The sequence below is a fragment of the Pimephales promelas genome, chromosome 14 (assembly GCF_988280905.1).
Source record: "Pimephales promelas chromosome 14, fPimPro1.hap1.1, whole genome shotgun sequence".
NCBI classification, from domain to species: domain Eukaryota; kingdom Metazoa; phylum Chordata; class Actinopteri; order Cypriniformes; family Leuciscidae; genus Pimephales; species Pimephales promelas.
This window is the reverse complement of record NC_142782.1, coordinates 24,086,659-24,107,316: the sequence shown is the minus strand read 5'-3', so window position 1 is coordinate 24,107,316 and position 20,658 is coordinate 24,086,659. Positions and strand designations below refer to the sequence as shown.

The 20,658-nt window shown below is 37.1% G+C and overlaps 1 protein-coding gene across 2 annotated transcripts in view; it reads right to left on the bottom strand.

Annotated features, from left to right (window-relative positions):
* nphp4 (nephronophthisis 4) overlaps nt 1-20,658 on the bottom strand; it is a 226,587-nt gene that overhangs the window by 79,725 nt on the left and 126,204 nt on the right. For both annotated transcript variants that reach the window (XM_039658098.2, XM_039658100.2), the window contains 5 exons: nt 16,012-16,146; nt 13,440-13,588; nt 10,604-10,795; nt 5,862-6,052; nt 1,233-1,393 (listed from right to left, as the gene is read on the bottom strand). In XM_039658098.2, the coding sequence (XP_039514032.2) occupies nt 1,233-1,393; nt 5,862-6,052; nt 10,604-10,795; nt 13,440-13,588; nt 16,012-16,146 (828 nt within the window). The remainder of the gene's footprint in view (nt 1-1,232; nt 1,394-5,861; nt 6,053-10,603; nt 10,796-13,439; nt 13,589-16,011; nt 16,147-20,658) is intronic.

Genomic DNA, 20,658 nt, shown 5'->3' with positions numbered 1-20,658 from the left:
TTCGATGTGCAAGGTGACTGTCTGTCTGAGTTAAACAGCTGTGATAGCTCTGTTTGGCTATTAACGAGGGCAGTATTTGTACCTGTGTCAAAATTCGAAGTATGGCTTGTGGGGTTATTACCAACATGGCAAGTTGAGGACTTGCAAGGCTGTTGCTGAGCAGAGTATTTGGAGTTGTGTTGTATTATTGTTTTGTCATGGTTTGTGTGGGGTGTGTTGGGTTACTGTAATATGTATTTTGGTGAGCAGTACAATGAGTCTTTGTGCGTTTAGATGCATGACCTTATGGGAAATATGTTGACAACATGTAGTGTCAAGTAAATGCCTTTATTGGCATTCTGTCAGCTTATTCAGTAAGCATGTCTGACTTTGTAGCAGTTTTGACATCAAGATAATGTCAAAATCATGGTTTCTTGGAAGTAACCCTGAAAATTAAAACAGCTTCTTTTTTTTTTTATTCCTATCGGGTTGTCAGGGTTCAAAACCAATACTTGCCAAACATAAAATTAGAGGAAAATTTTCATGCAAAAGTTTGGGGTAGTTTTTTTTTTTTTTTTGAAAGAAGTCTCACCAAGATGCTTATGCTCACCAAGACTGCATTTATTTGATTAAAAAACAGGGAAGATTGAAATGTTGTAAAATTGTATTACATTTTAATAAAAAATTGTATATATATAGTTTAAACTAATTCCTGAAAAAAGATAAATTGTCATCAGCCAATTCTCCAGTGTTCAGTGTCATACAGTATAATTATTCAAAAAATCCTTCTAATATGCCTATTTGGTGCAAACAAGACTTTTACATTTTAACATTTATTATTTATCATCACAGTTTAAAATGGTTGTGCTGCACAATATTTTTGTGGAAACGATGATACATTTTTACAACAAGGTTCTTTGATTGTTCTTTTGAGTAAAGCATCTATGTGCTATAGAATAGAAATATTTTGTAACGTTATAAATTCCTTTACTGTCGCTTTTGAGCAATTTAATGCATCCATGCATTTGGAAGGTAGTGCTTTGTGCACTACCTTCTAAATGTTTGGGGTCAGTAAATAAAGTAAATTACTAATACTTTAAACTTGTAAGATTTAATAAAGTAAATTAATACAGAATTCACCCGAAGACTTTTTCAATGCAAAATGCAGTGTAATGGCTGCTTAAAATTTGTATGGCTGGAACTTAATTCAAAAGGGGTAAAATATCACTTTGGACCCTAATAGGTCATTTTACCTTCAGCTCCACAGCAGCTGAGCCAATCAGCATTAAGGATTCACTGTCCCAGACATCAATCTGCAGAGAGTGGATCGCCAGGTATCGCAGGAACCACCCCCGCTCACCTGGCTTGAGGAACTGCGGGTCAACTCGGTATTGCAGCTGCAGACCAGGAAAACCTGAGTATGAGGAAAATAAAAGTACAAGAAATAATCATACTGATATCTGTTTAGCCACCAAGCAAAATGTGTGGGAAAATTTACATAAACATTTCTGAGCTACAATCCTCGCACCACATCCTGCCAGTCATGAATATCAAACACCGGCAGTGCCGCAGGCGTTGATGTTTTCTATATGTTCCCACACATTTCCCCGTGTCTAAAGTGATGACAGTAATCAGTTCTGAAAGTGCTTGGGTAACATTGCAGTTAAATGTAAAGCTGGAGAAGATCATGGACTTCATGTGAATGTGGCAAGCAAATAGTGCCTGCTAGCGTAGACCTGAGCAGTGATTTAAAGTAAGGACAAACAAGTGTAAAGGAGTGTAAGGAAGCATTATTAATGTTCAAGAAGGGATGTATGGTAGATGCTGGTAGGCCAGAGAGGAAGGAACGTGTAAAAAAAAAAAAAAAAAAAAAAAAAAAAAAAAGAGAGTAGGGCAAGGCTGCTTTTTGATGTATGGAGATTTTGATAGAGGAGATGTTGGCAAAGTAGCAAAAGGGGCAGTGCAGTAGTTTAACCATGAAATATCTAATCTGGATGAGGAAAAAGAAAAAAAAATTAAGTATAACCTTTGGCCACAGCAAGGATGCATTAAATAGATTAAATATGACAGGAAAGCCATTTATAATTTTATAAAATATATATATTTCAAGTAAATGGTGTTATTTTTTAACTTATATGTGATGAAAAATACATAATCCACAAAATTCTTTTTATCACTTAAAAAAGGGTTGTGTTGCTTAAAGTCCCACTGTAGTTAATAATTGTATCCCTTAAAACTCATCTTTGATCACCAAAATGACATAATTACATTTTTTTTCTTTGAAAACATTTTTGAGACTGTCTTTAGCCGCGTTTCCATTACCCTTCAAATTGTGCAAATTGAAACTGTGAATTGAAAATATGCCCAATGGAAACACGTCAATTTCGCGAAAACTCCCCTTTATCGCAAAAAAATGTTTCGCTCGCATGAGGTGGTTTTTCAGGCATTTTGAAAAATAAATATTTCACAAAACTGCAACGGAAACAGTTTCTGCGCATTTACAGGTCACCTGACGTAGATGACTCAGTATGTTTGGACAAAATACTTTATTAAATTAGAGTTCTTTATTAAATTCATTAAAGACAAAATAATTACAGGAATACTGGATTCTAAACCTCAAAGAAATGCCACAATCAAGACCTCGAAGCAGATATGAGGGAGAAAAACCCAGTAACACCAGCACACATATGTCTTAAATACTATTAATAATAATGGCCAGGGAAGTGGCTGGGTAAACCTATTAACATCTGTTGCCATGATTTTTTAAATGACTTACCGTGAGAGGAAAAAAATTACGATTTAGATGCATAACATTGCTTAATGCAAACACAGTCATTTCGCTATAGTTTTTTGTCGATATTTAGAAAAAAAAGTTTTGCACAAATCTGTAATGGAAAAGCGCCTTTTGATTCGCTGCAGTTTTAAGGAGAAAATACTCAGCAATGGTGTTGACTTTTGGTGTTGAATTAAAAACACCACAGACCAATAAACAACATCAAAAGCTTGATTTTCATCACAGGGGGAATTTAATGAAGTGTAAAAATATTTTTACTCCAATTATACATACTGTAATTGTTTATCAATTAAATACATCCTTTAAGTTTATACAGTACATACAGCCTAGTGTAAAAGGAAAGTGGTAAAGGCCCAAGCAGCAATCCCTGTGGAGTAAGGCGTGTAAGCCTTTCCAGTTGACTTGGTACCTACTGTCATCCAGGTAGGATATAAAACAGAGAAGTACTGACCTAGAAATGAGCATTTCTACCATTTTAGAGATCAATAGTATGTTGTTTGCAGCATCAAATGCTGCCAATAGATCCAGAACAAACAGTACGGAGTTAAACAAGGACACTCTGGTGATGTGTTTATGGGAACATCAGCAGTTTGAGTAGACTGACTGGATTTGAAGCCTGATTTATGGGGTCAAGCATCTTGAAATTGAACACAAATAAACAACAAACCCTGGATGCATTTCCATTCGTGGAAAAAACAAGCAAATGCAACACTAATGCTTAATGAAGTCAAAATGTTAAACTGGATGTTGCTTTTACATTGTGCTACTTCAGGCAGAGAGCCAAAAATATAATTTCTTCATTGAAGAGAAGTGGAATGCTCAGCTGAGAATCTGGGATGAGAAGATGTTATGCAACAACAAGTAATTGCAAAATAACAGCATCATATCCCACAGGATACAGATGTTCCCTCCACAGACATCTAAAGGCCTTCCATGCAAAATCTTCATCATTCAGCCTGTAATCTTTATGGTACTAAATGGCATTGTCTTGTATAGTTGGTCCAGAGGTGAGTCTAACTCTAAGGCATTGACTGTGGCATAATGCTTTAACGCCTTAAAGCAGAGCTCTTCAAAAGTGCCAGACAATTACCATTTTTACTCAAACTAATTTTTGTGAAAAGAAGAAAGATAAAGGACAAGTAAATTTTTCATTGTTTGTCCCCCATTAAAAAAACTAAAACTGACATGCACTGTACATAATTGGTCATTATTTTAATAGCTCTGCATTGAAAGTAAAAGTATGTAAATGCATTAATCAGGGCTGAGAACTAAACTGAATGAATTTTAAATTCTGAATCAGTTCCTGAATTAAAATGTACATTGAATTGAGTTAGCAAAAAGGATAGAGAATTGCAATGAGGATGGATGTGGGCAGACGGACGGACGGACGGACGGACGGACGGACGGACGGACGGACGGACGGACGGACGGACGGACGGACGGACGGACAGACAGACAGACAGACAGACAGACAGACAGACAGACAGACAGACAGACAGACAGACAGACAGACAGACAGACAGACAGACAGACAGACAGACAGACAGACAGACAGACAGACAGACAGACAGACAGACAGACAGACAGACAGACAGACAGACAGACAGACAGACAGACAGACAGACAGACAGACAGACAGACAGACAGACAGACAGACAGACAGACAGACAGATAGATAGATAGATAGATAGATAGATAGATAGATAGATAGATAGATAGATAGATAGATAGATAGATAGATAGATAGATAGATAGATAGATAGATAGATATAGATAGATAGATAGACAGACAGACAGACAGACAGACAGACAGACAGACAGACAGACAGACAGACAGACAGACAGACAGACAGACAGACAGATAGATAGACAGACAGACAGATAGATAGATAGATAGATAGATAGATAGATAGATAGATAGATAGATAGATAGATAGATAGATAGATAGATAGATAGATAGATAGATAGATAGATATTATAGGCCAGGCTTAAAACGCAACACTCAGTTTTATACAATGTGTAACAGGGGGTCCCTGCTAAAGGTTTGCACACTCACACTAGATGTATTTTTATGTATGATATCACGTCTCTTCTGAAAAAAAAGGATGAAAGCAGGCTGTTAGAGCTGATCCTTTTGTTCCCCTGCATCTCTCCATCATGCTCTCTTGCTCTGTCACTCTCTCATTATCTGTCTCATTTCTTCAGTTCTCTTCCTCCACCACCCTATCCATCTTACTCTTCAACCTTTGTTCTATCTTTATCGTCTATTCCTTCGTCCTTCTCAGGCGTACGCTGCAGGCAAATAAGAGGTTCCCTACTTATCATGAGAAAGATACATCCTTATGCCATGTATGTATGTTCCACCTCATCAGATACTTTATCTAGCCAATCAGTAAAGACCTTTTTATACAAATTGCAACAAGTGGTAAAATTGCTGCACAGATTTTCCCTCAGATTGGGACATTTTTTTTCAGTCAAGGAGGATCTCTCAACACAAATAAAAGTTTTAGCCAAGATTTTCATGGTATAACATGAGGATGAAAAGCCCCATTTTGGCTATGGGAAAAGTGCACTTGAGGTTCTCTTAGCTCAACATTTTAAGGTGCTTTGAATTATCGGCCTTTGCCAGCCTGTGAGAAACTATTGATAAAAATAACTCACATCAGGGGCAAGTAATAAGTATTTTTGGCAGCCATACAAACCAACAGAGCCAACACTGTTTCTCAGCACTACCAAGTTCATCACAAAGTCACACCGTTTCTACACTTCTCCTCAGCAGGCTGCTGTGTATGAAGACTCCTTCTTAAAAGCAATTACTGGACTTCGGCCAAAAGCTGTTAAACTATAATTGCTAATTTTTTAGAGCTTTATTCACTAAAACACTGCATGTGTTGCAGTTAAAAACCGCTATAAAAGTTTACAGACATTGATCAAATTCATTACAGCAAAAGGGTGGTGCTTGCAATTTTGATGAGTGCAGTAAATATGCCTTTGTTTTCAGATGATTAGCAAAGATTCTTATAAAACAAAAGACAACAGGTGAAATAAAAAGTGTTGAGCAGAATCATAAGAGAATGGTAATCATACCAGAATTAAGTGTGCCATCCTTGTTGATAAGGGAGAGGACACAAGGGTAATGAGGATTGGATTTGAGCTTGCTGTTCCTCTCCGGCTCAAGCAGCTTCAGGCGCTCTGTGGTGACAGGCTGGAAACGGTAAAGCTGGAAAGTAAAATGGACAGAGCTGGGCCAGTCTGAATTCACACCAGTTTGAGGGACCCTATGAAGAGACAGACAACTGATTGGCATTGGGGAATGTGGCATTATTGAAAAGCAATGATGACATACGATTGGATCAGTGAGGACATTGTAAATGACTTGAAAGAAATATTATGTGTGGAGTCGGTCTGAGTACCCCATTATTAGAAGTCACTTGGTGGCGCTTTGTTATGAAGAATCTATCTGAGTAACTCCACAATGATGAACAAGTCTCAGTGACTGGATGATAAAGAGCTAGTCTGAGTGACTCCTTCATAAAGAACCACTATCAGCGATGCAATGATGGAGTGTCAGTTCAAGGCACACTATGATGAAGAATCTTGTCTCAGTCACACTATGACAAAAACTCCTTTCAACCAGATCAATAGAAACTGATTTAAAGTTTTTTTTTTTTAAATGGTTAGAGGTCATATGGCAATGAATCAAAATAAAGATAAGTGTATGAAAGCATACTGTAACTTGCTAGACTAAAAACTCCCTCTCACTCATTAAAGTTCAAGCTATTTTATACTTCTGTCATCAGTCAGATGAATGTACTCAAACCGACATCAATTTGGACCTCAATGGAATACATAAAAAATAATATGGCAATTAAATAAAAATAAAAGTTGACCTCAATAGGGGGGGAAAGTTATAACCCTAAAACTAACATGCAATCACCGCACTACACTGACACATTCTAACACTTCCATTAATAAAGTTAATGGTGAACACCAGTCTGACTGAAACTGCTCACTTAACAGGATACTTCACCTCTGGAAAGATAAATGTGTATATGTGAAATTATTTTTGAATTTGGAGCTTTCTAGAGCTATGTATTTTTGGCCTATGTGGATGAAAAAATCCCAGAATGCACTTGCTTTGCCTCGCTAGAACGCCACGTCTACCGGTAACAGAGCACAGTAGTGAGTGAGTAAATCGCTACTAGTGAGTCTCCGTGATGAGTCTGCCCGTAAATGTGTTTCGAGAACGCCCAAAATGTCTGGGATTTGGCTTTTGTGTTCTACAGTCACCATTCATTATGTTTACTGTGGCGAGAAGGACGAGGTTAGGGCCGTGTGGAGAATGGCGCAAGGCCAGTTGCGTGATTACCGATGAGTGAGACGCACAGGTCTCATATCTCTCACCAAGGAGTGGGGATTTTCTTAGCAATCTTAAAACGCACTTGTTTAGCGTTCATGTAAACACTACATTCAGATTCACCAATCAGAATGAATTCAGTTAGATTGAAACAGAAGGTGTGCATGTGAACAAAGAATGGTGACCGCAGAAAGCAAAAGCTGAATCCCAGACATCGATGGACGGACATGTCCGGGAAAAAGAGGATGGTAACCCCTACTACTCTTTCTCCACACAACAAGAGCCTGCTAGCTTAGCTTCCAAAAAGAGATGGATGACACCATGTGTACATTCTGTGAGTGAGATCCCACCCTCTATGGGCGGGTTGAAAATATGCGGGACAGCCCCTATTACTGGCTGTAGTCTTTAGCCTCTAGCCTTTATCCAAACAAAAAATACATAAATCTCTCATCTCAGGGGGGACGAGATACTACAGGTTTTCTACTAATCCAAAACGTAATGCTAAATCTTGAAGTAAATACAATAAAACAGTATCCTTGTACCAGAGCTTGAAATAATAATGCTCTAGGCCTCTTAATAGGTCTCTTAAAGTTAGAAAAATAGCAGGTAAATGATAAAACAAAACTTCACATTTAATGTTGAACTTCATCATTTCCTGAAAGCAAAATCAATAACTTTCTTGCAAATTCATTGCACTGTGGCTCTTTCACTGAAGAGAAAAATCATTATTTTTTTTAATGTATTTTTTTCTGGTAAGACAGGACTTTTAGGGAGAAACAACTTCCTTAAGAACATGATATTTTAAATCAATTTAATTAGCCAGCAATGGTTCACTGCATTTTATGTAAGCAATAATCATCCATCACTGAACTGCTCTGCACCTGAGAGAACACTCGGAGCTCAGGGGCGATGGGTTCACACATTCAAGCCTGAAAGTCTAAAAATCAACTTCACGCTGTTGCACGAGCAAGAGGATAAACAAAAGATATAAATAATTAAATGAAAGGATATAAATGAATTAATCAAAGTCCTAGGTGACATTTGAGAGCTGACAGGGCAATGTGAAGAGTTCGTCTCCATCCTCAGCAGAATGAATTAAAACGGAGGGACAGATTAGGGAGGGATGATTGCTTTCTTTTCTCTTTGTGAGGAAGATTAGCAATCAATCACTCAGAATTAGATAAGGATAGAAACTATTTAGAGTGTGGACAATTGGCAGGCCCACTGAGAGCGATCACATCACAATTCTAGAGTTTAAGTGCTATTCACTCAAAATGTCAGTTCTGACCTAAGAGCCAATCAAATGACTTGATTTCTTCAATTAAAAGAATAGGCCTTTCAGCTATGCGAGGATTTCACATCAATATTCATCTGGTAAACAAAGGAATGGAGAGCTCCGCATGATGAGTGAGATTTCTAATAGACACAAATGCACAATAACTACGTATTTCAGAAGGGAGATTAATTTAGCAGATAAACCACACAGTTTTCTTCCTTTACAAAAGAGAAAATGTTTTCAGGTATTTCCATCTACCTTTAAAAGCCAATAGGTCAAATAAGTTATGTCGGTTGACTCACCAGCTTTCTTACTGTGTGTTTAGAAAAAAAGAAGTTTCCAACAGGATTCCAGTCAAGGGTATTTAAAAATCTATTCACCTATCAAAGTGACAATGTTCTGTTCATTATAAGCACAAGATGAGTTATTACATCTGCCGCTTTAAAGGGGTCATGACATCACATCTATGTACCATTAAAACATCCTTCGAGTTTTGTAACCTAAAACGTCCCATTATAAACACATACTTTATTCAACCAAGCTCCAAATTCAGCTTGTTTGGTTATTTTGATATCTGTGATGTCACATGAGCAAATACATTTGTACATTTAGAGCAAAATATTAAAATAGTTTTACATCATCACACCACAGGTAAAACTCACCTGTGTTCAGTCGCTTAATGGCTGATAATTGTCTACTCCAGACACGTCTGTCACGTCAAAAGCAAAGAGAACCCATTATAATTACTGATGCTGTCTACACTGGTTCAATTTCTGACACACTTCACGCGCTTGTGTCAGCTGACAACAGGCCAAATGGAAGAGTAAAAGAACGTTTGCCTCGACGTGTCCTGTTTAAACAGCTTGTATACAGCTCTGCACAGATCTCAGAAGGTCAGGATTCATATTTAATGGCGTCCCAGATCGGGTTGGAGGATTATATGTTTTGTTCCGAGCATTTGGTTTTATAAATAAGAGATTTTGCAAGGGAAAAAAAAAAATTGTAGAAAAATAAAGCAGCCAACTGTGTTGGTATTTATTTATTCATTTATTTTAATTCACAATTTTTTATGATGGAATTCATTTTTAGCATTTTTTAATCAACTCACAAACCCGTTTGGGAACCCAAAACGATAAAATGATACATTTATACATAAAATGATTTAAGATTGTTTGTGCAATTAATCATATTTCATTGTATTAAATGAATAGCCCTAAAACCATTAATAAATGGATCTCAAGGCTTTAAAAGGCTGAAGAGAACTATGTCACAATCTCCTCCTATTTGAAAAATACAACAACCTGACAGAGGGATGCAGAGAAAATACAAGACAAAGAGAGGGAGAGTGTGCTTTAAATCTATCAGTGCCTGATTTGAGAACAGAGAGGTGCCCAAATCCGTCACAAGCACACTTGACAAGTGCCGTTTCTTATGTGGACAAGTTAGCATCGATACTTGCGTGATATATAGACATTGGCTGATTGGGGGCAGAGAGAAGTTAGCCAGAGATGCTTGGCCCTGAACCAGCACTTGAGAAGCTGCATTACCATTGAAATAAAGGACCTGACATGTCCTGTTTGATAGCTAGTGTTTCAGCACCGCTCAGAAAGGCTGTAGACTGGAACATATGGCTGCATAACAGATCTGCCAGTGAATCATTCTAAGCAGATTAAGTCATATTGCAATTCATTACTAAAATTACTAGATTATATTACAGCATAATACTATTATACAGTTTTATTACAATTCCAATACAACTTTTGGCTTTTTTTCCCAAACATTGTTTTTAATACTTTTTCCTGGAATACACAATTTACCAACTGAAATAAACAATTTATTTTAATATAGTACTTAAATAAAATGACATTATTACAGACAGATGATGTGTCCAGACAAATACAGACATACTGGAAATGAATGTGAAATGTTTATTTTTTTTCTAACGTCTACAGGTCAACTCGCACTGCAAAGACAAACCCCAACAAACAAGTTGGCAGTTGGACTTAAAATTTTATGAAAAAATAACTGTCATGTTCACAATCAGTGCCCCCAACAGACACTGATTGAATATGGTCAGTCAGGTGAAAACAAACTCTGACCAATCCCAACAGACACCATAGGGGAAACACACTGATCAGACAAAACCCAACAAACGAGTTTGTTGGTGTTTGTCTGTTCAGTGTAAATTGAACGTACCTGGTAAAGGCCAGGAACTGCAGGATGAGAGTGTTGACCTGCAGATGATCTGCTTCTTCTCTCTGGAGGTCAAAGTTGACAGGCTCAGAAGGATCCAAAACCTCAGCCACCTGGTTCTGATGGTCCAGGATCTGAGGAAAACCAGTGGAGAAGAGCTGGGCCAAAGATCTCCGGGAGGTCGATCTGGAAGAGCTGAGATAGAGAAATCGTCTGTCAATAGAATATACAGTGTACATGTGACATTTCCAATGATATGTTAAGCACTACATAATGTAGCTTTTTCCAGTACATTCAATTACCTAAGCATTTCATTTACTTACTGAACACCTGCCTTACTTAGCCTTTTTCAGTTCTTTGTGCTTCATTGATCTTTAGTCACAATACTGTACCTGCACACACATCTAAAGCTGCCAAGTGCTGTCAAGACAACCCGTGGCAGGCAGCCTACTGTGCGTTATCAGGTACATTCTGTATCTCTTCACAATGTATCCCATGTACTATCCCGTGTGTTACAGGGTACTATGACATCCTCTGGTGTGATCTGGTAATATGTCCTGCTGTGATCTCTTAAAAGGGATCTCACACATGAGATGAGATATACGGTTTTAAGAGGTTTGCATCAAGCAGTTTCTTAAAGATTTCAGAAATGTCTACTTTCTTGAAAGACTTGCATTGTCGCACAAAGATAAAAGCATTTGAAATATGTCTCGTTAGACAAGAACATTGCAAAAAAAGCAAAAAACAGCAAATAAAATAAAATGTGTGAGGTAAAAAAAAAATCGCTGTCGGGCAGAACTACAGCACAATATGAAATTTAAAATGGTTGATTTATACACACAATCTCATAGACGTCTCACACAACCAACATGATGTTAAAATTGACTATTACTTCCTTACTGTAAGTCTAATTGTGAATTAATATTTGATACAAATTATTCCAAATAGACATTAATAATCTCATAATCCATTTTTAATCAACAACATCCTCATTCACGCACACACACACACACAAATATTCACATATACATAACACATTTTGACATCCCTGTAAACACATAATCATAACATGTAATCTCTTTGAGCAATATGGCTCACAGTAAGAATATTTCCCCTGTACTGAAGCGGTTTATTTAGGACTTATGTTTAGGAGCCCCTAACGAGAGCTTTTCCAACATTACAGAACAGTGAAAATATATGTGAGCATAATGACAGCAGGACTTTAATATGTTCTTCCAGTGACTAAAAACTAATTAGGAGACACAGTAATTAGGACTACACTTATACCAGAGGCTTTTAATTGCCACAGTCAAATAAGAGTTTAATATTACCTATGGATCATGTAATTTTCTGCTGAATTACACATTAATAGTCCTTGCTTATTATTTTCACACACGTCCGCCCAATATATTCTTACCAGGATCCACACAGAAGAAGAAAAAACTAAAAAAGAAATAAAGATATAGAGTGACACAGACAAGAAGAAAGATGAGAGCAGATAGAGACTGAAAGAGACACAGTATTGTTTTGGTAATCATTTCTTTAACTTAATTCATGTACATTATTAATATATGAATATTTAAAATTTTCAAAAATATATAATTAATTACATGATATGCTGATTCAAAAACATTATTGGAGTAGACGAGAGTACTACATAAAAAATTCAAAAATGGGATTTATTGATTGATTAAACATTATCCTATAACTGGCCTATACAGTCCACAGCAATACATTTCATAATTGAGTTTGGTAGGCATGATTAAATTACAAAAAAAATTGATTAATTATTAATTTAAAATGATTTATTTTTTGTTATTATTTATTTTACTGAATATCTTTTTAGTTTCTATTGGACTATGGTTTCTCGTAATGACAACAGACCAGTGGGATTTGTCCTCATAACCAACAACTCATTTAAAAAACTATGAATAAGAGACAAGAGATTTTGTTATTATGTAAATGTTTTATTATAATATCCTAGGGAAATCAAAAGCACTTCTGTCCTTGTCTGTGAGAGTCTGAGCTCATCAGAAAACACATAGGCCTAGATACTGTATTAATCTAACCAATTAAAGTCCCTCACATAGGAAAAAAAAAAATATTTAATTCACCTCCAGTCCAAATGAAAGAGCTTAATTCATTCCACCTGGTTTAGTATTCAGAGACTTTATTTAATTTGAAAGGATTCAATCAGATACGACGGCTCTTATTTTAAATAAAGTTGTTAAATAAAGTTAGACACATTTGTCCCCTGTGCTCTGTGAATCTGCAGGGCCATATGAAGAGTATGTTGGCCTGTTAACTGTCTTTGATCAGAGTTAGATGATGATGTGACACCGAACAGCTCCTGAATGACAACTCTGTACTCCCTGAGATTTTAAATGGCCAGCTCAACTCACAGTTTCAGCAAAAAAACACAAGTCCACATATAAACAAACACAAGGCCTGTTAATACTTCAGCTAAAAATGTGTTGGTGCATTGAAAATGGAGCAATGGTGACAGAAAGGGATACTGAGAGAGAAATTGGAAATTAGAGAAAGCAGCCAATTCATGCATGATGGGGACATAGAGTAATGTCTGTTTATCTGTATCCATTTGCCCGTCCGTCCATTCACCAATCTATGTTATATACTAAAACTAAAATTTGCCATACTAATGCCACAATTGGTTGCCATAATTAGCATAATATCTGTACTAGCATTTGCATCTGCATACAGTATATGCATATACAAAATTATTAAAAAAGGGACAGAAGCAAATGCAGATTTGCTACATTAACGTGAAGAATACGGCTCCTGTACAACTGAATCGTTAGTGTGTCTGTATGTTTCTCACCCAGCAGAGTGTGTTCCAAGGGTGATGACAGGGGCATGCACTGGGGTGAAGGTCAGCTCCTGCATCTTATCCTCTTCCTCACTTCTATCTGCCTCTCTCTCCTGCACACTCAGCTCCAGGTGAGCTATGCTGCTGGCAACTGGACGCTCCTGGTTCCATTTAGATCAACACGTGTGGAAAGAAAGAAAGAAAAACAGACAAATTCATTTTGGACTGAAATTCAGGAGCAGATCCTGTAAAACAAAAACCCAGAGGTCTTGATGAAGTTTTGACTCCTATATCTTGTCTCTCTTTTTAATAACTCAGCTTTTAATATTTCATCAGCAAATCTAAAACAACCTTCTAAAATGAGCAAAAAACTAAAGGTTAAGACAACAAAGAGGTCAGCAGTTGACACACCACAGTCCACAGAAACCCAAACACACTACAAAAACTTATAAGTTCTTTATGAAATGCCTGAAGACACAACTCTTCCACAAGGACTTGATCAAAAACCAATTACAGCATTTTCTATTCTCCTGACAGTACCCATCATCAGGCAACACACCCACGGGCCACCAGAAATCTGTTCTTTAGCCATCTGATTTATATTCCTGAGAAACTGGAAAATATTACTGGGAATCAGGGTGAACAGTTTTTCCCAAACAAAATTCTGCGTTGTCATCACAAGAATAATTCAACAACAATTTTTTTTACTTTAAATCGTTATTAATATCTCACAATAATACTGTTTGTACTTTATTGTTGATCAAATAAATGCAGCCTTGGTGAGTATAAGAGACTTCTTTAAAATAAAAAATATGCAAACAGCAGTGAACTATTTTACTAATCTAATCTAAAAAAAAAATGTTTTTTTATGCTGGCAAACTTTAGCTTGTTGTATTGTACTTTTAATATCACTGCCCACTTTTGATGAATTGCTGGTGTGGTAGCAATCCTCATTTTCATTTGTGTCTGCAAAACAAATAGATGTAGGCCTAGATGTAGATGTGGCATGCTGGTATATGCATCCAAAATCACATCCACATGAATATCAATATTCTGCATTGGTTTTAAAAGCAGAATATAGCACAGAAGGTTCACAATGCTTTGTCATATTTATGAATCTCTCCATCTCAAACCAGAGAAGGATTTAAATCTCTAACTTGAAGATAGGAAAAGGCGATTAATTAAAAGAAAAAAATGTATTAATTAACACAATCACAAAATTCACGAGTCTTTTACCTATAAATGATATGACTAGCATGCAGGAAGTTGAGCATAACAGAAATTTCCTCCCTAATCGCTGTCATAATACCCCATGTGTGGCACAAACAGCCTTGAACAACTGAGGAGGAGGTAACAAAGCATCGTATAGTTAAATGCACCGCATGACTACAGGCAACAGCATAACCATACATGCTCCCACACATGATTAGCATAATATCTGTGGATATCCTCGTGCAAAATATGTGATCCGCTCCCACTCTATACAGGCTGTATCCAAACACACTGTATTTCCATTAAAATAACACAAGGACATTACCATTACAAACTGTTCTCATGCCAGATTTCTCAGCAGTGACACCTGTAATGATGTCCTGATACATCTCATACAGGATATTTTTACATGAGGTACATTAAACTAAGTCAACAAGTTAAAATTCATGTCATAATATCAGTATACATCTAGCCTGGGCGCTTTCACCTTCCTATGTTAAACGATCCTCTTCTGTAATGTGCTCACTCAATGGTTTACCTAAAGAAGCAGTATCATGTTGCCGGCAGCTTCTACATTATTATCTACAAGGAAATGTAGTCTAATGAATCATTATTTCATAACACCTTAGGTACAATTTCACAACAATAACCATTCGGCCCGGTGGTGAAAAAGTCTTACAGTGCGTAAAATGTTAAAACGACAGTAAAAAGGGGAAAAAAGATGCATCACAAAAATATTATGCAGCACAACTGCTTTCAACATTTATAAACAATCAATCATCAAATCAGCATATTAGAATGATTTCTGAATGATCATGTCACACTAAAGACTTGACTTATTATGTTAATCATGCATCATATGAATGTAGTTTAGAGTTGAAGTGAACCGACTCGGTGGATCACTGATGGGTATATTATGAGATAAATTTCTCATTTACAGGATTTTCCAATTTAGTGACATACTGTATACCCACTGAACCTGACAGGATCATGACGCAGCTAATTTAGTCAAACTTAGTAATGGGACAGTTAATGGTGCTCTTAGATGGGAACGTGTTATTTTGCAGTTTGATTCAGCAAAGTTTTTAACCTGCAAAATGGTAGTGAACAATTGCAGCCCATCACGTAAAAAACATTTTAGTATGAAATTCCTGCTGCTGTTGACACGTTTGGTGTGGATTTTGTGGTGTAGGTGTGTTTACTGAAGAAATGTATGTTTGTTTTTCTTTAAAGCATCAATGCCACATATGTTTTGAGCGTAGGTGTTTTATTCCTTTGCATGAATGTATATCTGTGCTTTGTTTAAAGAGCGTATATACATTTCTGTATTGGTTTGAGTGTGTGTGTGTTCATATGTGGGTGGAAAGCTTACGACATGTGACAGCTGGTGGGCCGATGCCATCGGGGAGGGAGAGAGCTGAGAGGGGAGCTGTTGTTGCCATGGAGACCCCACCGTGTGGCTCATGGTCGGGTAGCGTGAAGTCGCAACCAGCTGAGAGAGAGACAGCTGAAGAACACAAACAGAGAAAAGAGGAAAAAAATTAATACATATTTATCGCACAAAACAACGGGCAAAAGCATCTGACGGTGTGGCAAACCCCCGCAGCTGGCATCTACATAATGCCAACATCCAGCCAACACAAAAGAAGGATGAAATTAGAAACCTGTTTAGGTATAAATGTGACAAATCCAGCTTTGGGTGAAGCTACGCTCGTATGTTCATACAAGCCCTAATTTCACTGTGAATGTTACACCGTTCCTGTTTGCCTCAAACTCTTGACTTGAGTCTCTGTTTTAGTCAAAATAACAAAAGTAAGCAACATTATAAACTTGTATGAATGTTTTCTGACGCAGTCATCAATTTCTGCATCTTTAAGATTCTGACTATTACTAACTAAATATCAGATTGTTCATATGATTTTTTTCCTTTAAAGTGTTTGTCTTGGACAAAAATATCCTTAAAATGTTGACATGTCATACTTTTGGTTTTGTTTTAATCTGACTAAAACAGCATTTAATTTTAGTAGAAGAAAGAGTCAAGTGCGAACTGTCCTTGTAGAGAAAACCTAGATTTATCTTCTTTTTTAAAAAAAAAAAAAAAGGTTCATATCTTGAAATGTAGTTTGTTTTATTTTTTATTTTTTTAAAGTATGAAATATCAGATTTAAAACGTGGGGGTTAGGGTTATAATATTATAATAATAAAAACAATTACTATTTTATAAAATTTTCAAATTAACCAATACAGAAATATAACTATAGTTATTACACTACTGTACTATAAAAAGTAGTTTAAAAATAATAATAAACTGCATTTATTTCAGACCAACAGTAAAATTACAAAAATAAAATTGATCACAACTTAATCTCTTTGCTTTTAAATGTTAAACCTTGCATCTCATTTTGGCGGATAAGACCTTTTTGCAGATTTATAAATGGTACTCAATGCAAATTTGGGAAATGGATGGTGCATGTTGCATTTTCAAATAAGTCTGCATCCCTGTTTTACATCTAGCAACAAGAAATCATCAGAATTATAAAAAGCTCTCCAATACTTATCTGACGGAAGACATTAAGGCAGTGGCGATGTAACTGTGCCGCTTTTAATCAGATTTAGTCAGATATTACTGTTTAAAAGTCTCCCTGCAGTGCTAATGCTCAGAGATCTGTACAGACTTTAGTTTTCATCATTTGCTGAAGTAGAGCACTCCTCTGCCCTTAAGAAAGGCTGATGGATTCCCAGGCTGTGTGATGTGATCTGTATAGCACTAGACTGGATGACTGTGACAGGGGTCAGTGATGTTAAACTCATGACTCAACTGCCGCCAATACAGCCTAAATCGCAGACAGCCAGAACAGCCTAAAAGCGTTTCTCCACTGACCCCAATAGAGCATATATTCATGACTCACTGACCCCAATAATGCCTAAACGCATGACTACAGTGAGTCCCGATCAGCTGAAACTCACTGTGCCCAGGACTGACTGATTAGCTGACCACATAACATGAATTTAGACCATGACTTTACAATAGTGGAGTTTTGAATCCCATAGAAACTTTGCAATGCAGCACTTCTCAAGTTACAGTCCCTTTAGGTCACTTACGCTGCATTGTACATGTACAGGAATTGAACGCTGCATTGTACAGGAATACTCAGGTATTCAGGGCTAAGTAAATGATTACATTTTATAATATAATATAACATTTTTAAATGCATTATATTTGACTCCACGTGTTCAACGAGTTCACTATTGTGCTGCCTTGATGGAGATCAACAATATTAGTGATCCTCAACTGACAGCAGACAAAACACATGACTCTCACTATAATGATTCAATTAATTATTACACCCATAACTTAGAAAAGAGAAGTAAGAAAACAGAGGGAGAGGAAAGAGAGACAGATCCACATGATAGCAGAACTACTGAAAGACACACTGCCAACAGAAAAGGCACAAGGCCAGAATAAAAATCATGAGCGTCGATATTCACAAAGCCAGCTCTTGTTTGACATGCGCTCACTTTCATGCATACTAAAAAACATGAAATCAATAATGGAGGCATAGTGGTGTCTGAAAGAGAGAGAGAGAAAAAAGCACTAACTATAAATAGAGGGTGAGAGCATGCATCTAAAGTGAGTATTTTAACTAACTAGCTCTGAAATATGGGATGTGCGAAAAATCGCTGGACGGTACTATTCAGGATATTAAAGCACAATGCACTGTACACCTGAACATCACATCCAAATGTGCTTGTTGAAGGTTTTATTTCAAAACAATGACCATTAATAAAGCAGAACAGTTATTGCCTACTTTTTCCGGCCTTGGCTCCAGTATTTTGTCCATTTATTTTTCCCATGAGGATTAAAAAAATATTACTCAATATAGAGAGATCAATCAAGTTGTCAACCAAATATGCCAGTCTCAAGACAAATCACAATATTAAAAACAGTTTTGAAGCAACAAGAAAAAAGATTATTAGCTAATGCGTTCATGGCATCAAGGCTAGATTATTGTAATGCTCTTATGGGTGGTTGCCCTGCACGCTTATAAACAAACTAATAAACAAATTACAGCTGGTCCAAAACAAATGACCTAGAGTTCTTACAATGAAGTATGACCATATTAAGGGGCGTACAAACCGCACGTTATTCGCCAGCGTTTTTTGTGTTCACACCCGAGCGATTTTCGCCGACGATGACCCGAGTGAACATGCAAATTCATTCCCTAACATTAGATGACGCCCATTTGCTCTGCAATACCACTCCATAACAGTTCTCTTTTATCAAGATGTTTGTAGTCACTGTCACGTTTTTGTCATATAGTTATTTATGTTCTAACACCAACGAGACCAGCAGTTCTACATTCATCTTGCCTTGCATCTTCCTCACCTTAATTCTTCCTGGCAATGACGGTAGATCTTTTTCTCAGTTACGCATGTGTGCTCGGCAAGACCGTTTTGTTTTTGAGCACCCCAGTGGGTCATAAAACACAAAAAGTTGTGTTTTACTGTAAATTCAGACGCTCCAAACACGCAAGCAAAAGCGTCAATCTCATTGGTCAGATAGTTTTTGACATGGCGCGTCCAACTAAAAAAAAGAACCTGAGGCTTTTTTTTAAAAAAATGACGCTTTTACATGTGGTGTTTTCCGCGTCGGTGTAAACACTCACATTGGCGCCCTTTATTTAGTCACGAGGCGTTAAACGTCAGCCCGGTGTGAACAGGCCTTAAGCCTGGTTCTATCAACACTGCATTGGCTCCCTATTAAACATTGTATACATTTTACATTTACATTTTACTTACATAGCACATACTTTAACTTTTAACACATTATAGTCCTTCATGACTATCGCAATCTCAAAATTCCAGCCAGTTGATAATACCTAGAATGTCAAAATCAACTGCAGGCAGGAGATCCTTTTCCTATTTAGCACCAAAACTCTGGAACAATCTTCCTAACATTGTCCAGGAAGCAGACACACTCTGTCAGTTTAAATCTTGACTAAAAACACATCTTTGGCCGAGCATACACATAACGCATTATAAACCTCTATTATTCAATGTTAGGCTGCATAGATTAGGTCAACCGGATCCGTGAACACTCCTCAAAAATCCAGATACATCATAACAATGGCATCTACACTAGTCTCTCTGTTTATCCTGAGGTTTACCGCAGTCCGCCGGATCCAGGCCATATCCAGGTCTCATAAAGGACCTGCACCTGGACGTGACGACAACGCAGCCCTGAAGTGTCAACTAGTCTCCCCCTTCTCCTTCCCATTACCTCTGTACAGATAAAATGGCCAAAATAGTTTCAGTTCAAATGGCTACTCAGAAGTATTATACATTTTTAAGGGCAGACAAGTAATTTGTTGAGGTCAATTTGTAAAGAAAGACTACACGCCTGCACACATATATATTCAATCGCGCATACCTATAGATTAAACTAACTTTAGCTGGACAATAACTGTATTCTAGATCTGCTGTAAATCCAAAACAATCTGTTTCTTTCATTTCCTATCACTGTAAAGTTGCTTTGAAACAGTCCATATTGTTAAAAGCGCTATTTAAATGAAGGTGACTTGACTTATGAGTAATGCCTAATGAGTAAGGAAGCACACTAATTTATGTGTACGATGTGAAAGCCAATCTGTGGTTGATATCAGAGAACAAAGCATGCTACAACAAGTCCTGTTGCATTATCTTTCCTTTTTGGATGCAGAATGACTAAACCAGTCTGTGCATGCTACTCTGAATCCATGCATGAGAGAGAGAGAGAGAACGAGACGGAGAAGCCCATCAATCAAAGAGAAGTGCCACAGCCCTGACAACATTTTCAGACAAAGTGAGGGACTCAGGCTTTATTGAACAAACACAGGCAGCAGGGTCGCTGAAAAAAGCACTTGAAATCAACCTTTCCAAATTGGTGTCCCTCTAAATTAGTGCCGTACCAAAATCGATGCAGACCAGATCCCTCCTTCTGTCCTGTGGAGCCTAGAAAGTGTCACTGGATCTTTTAAAG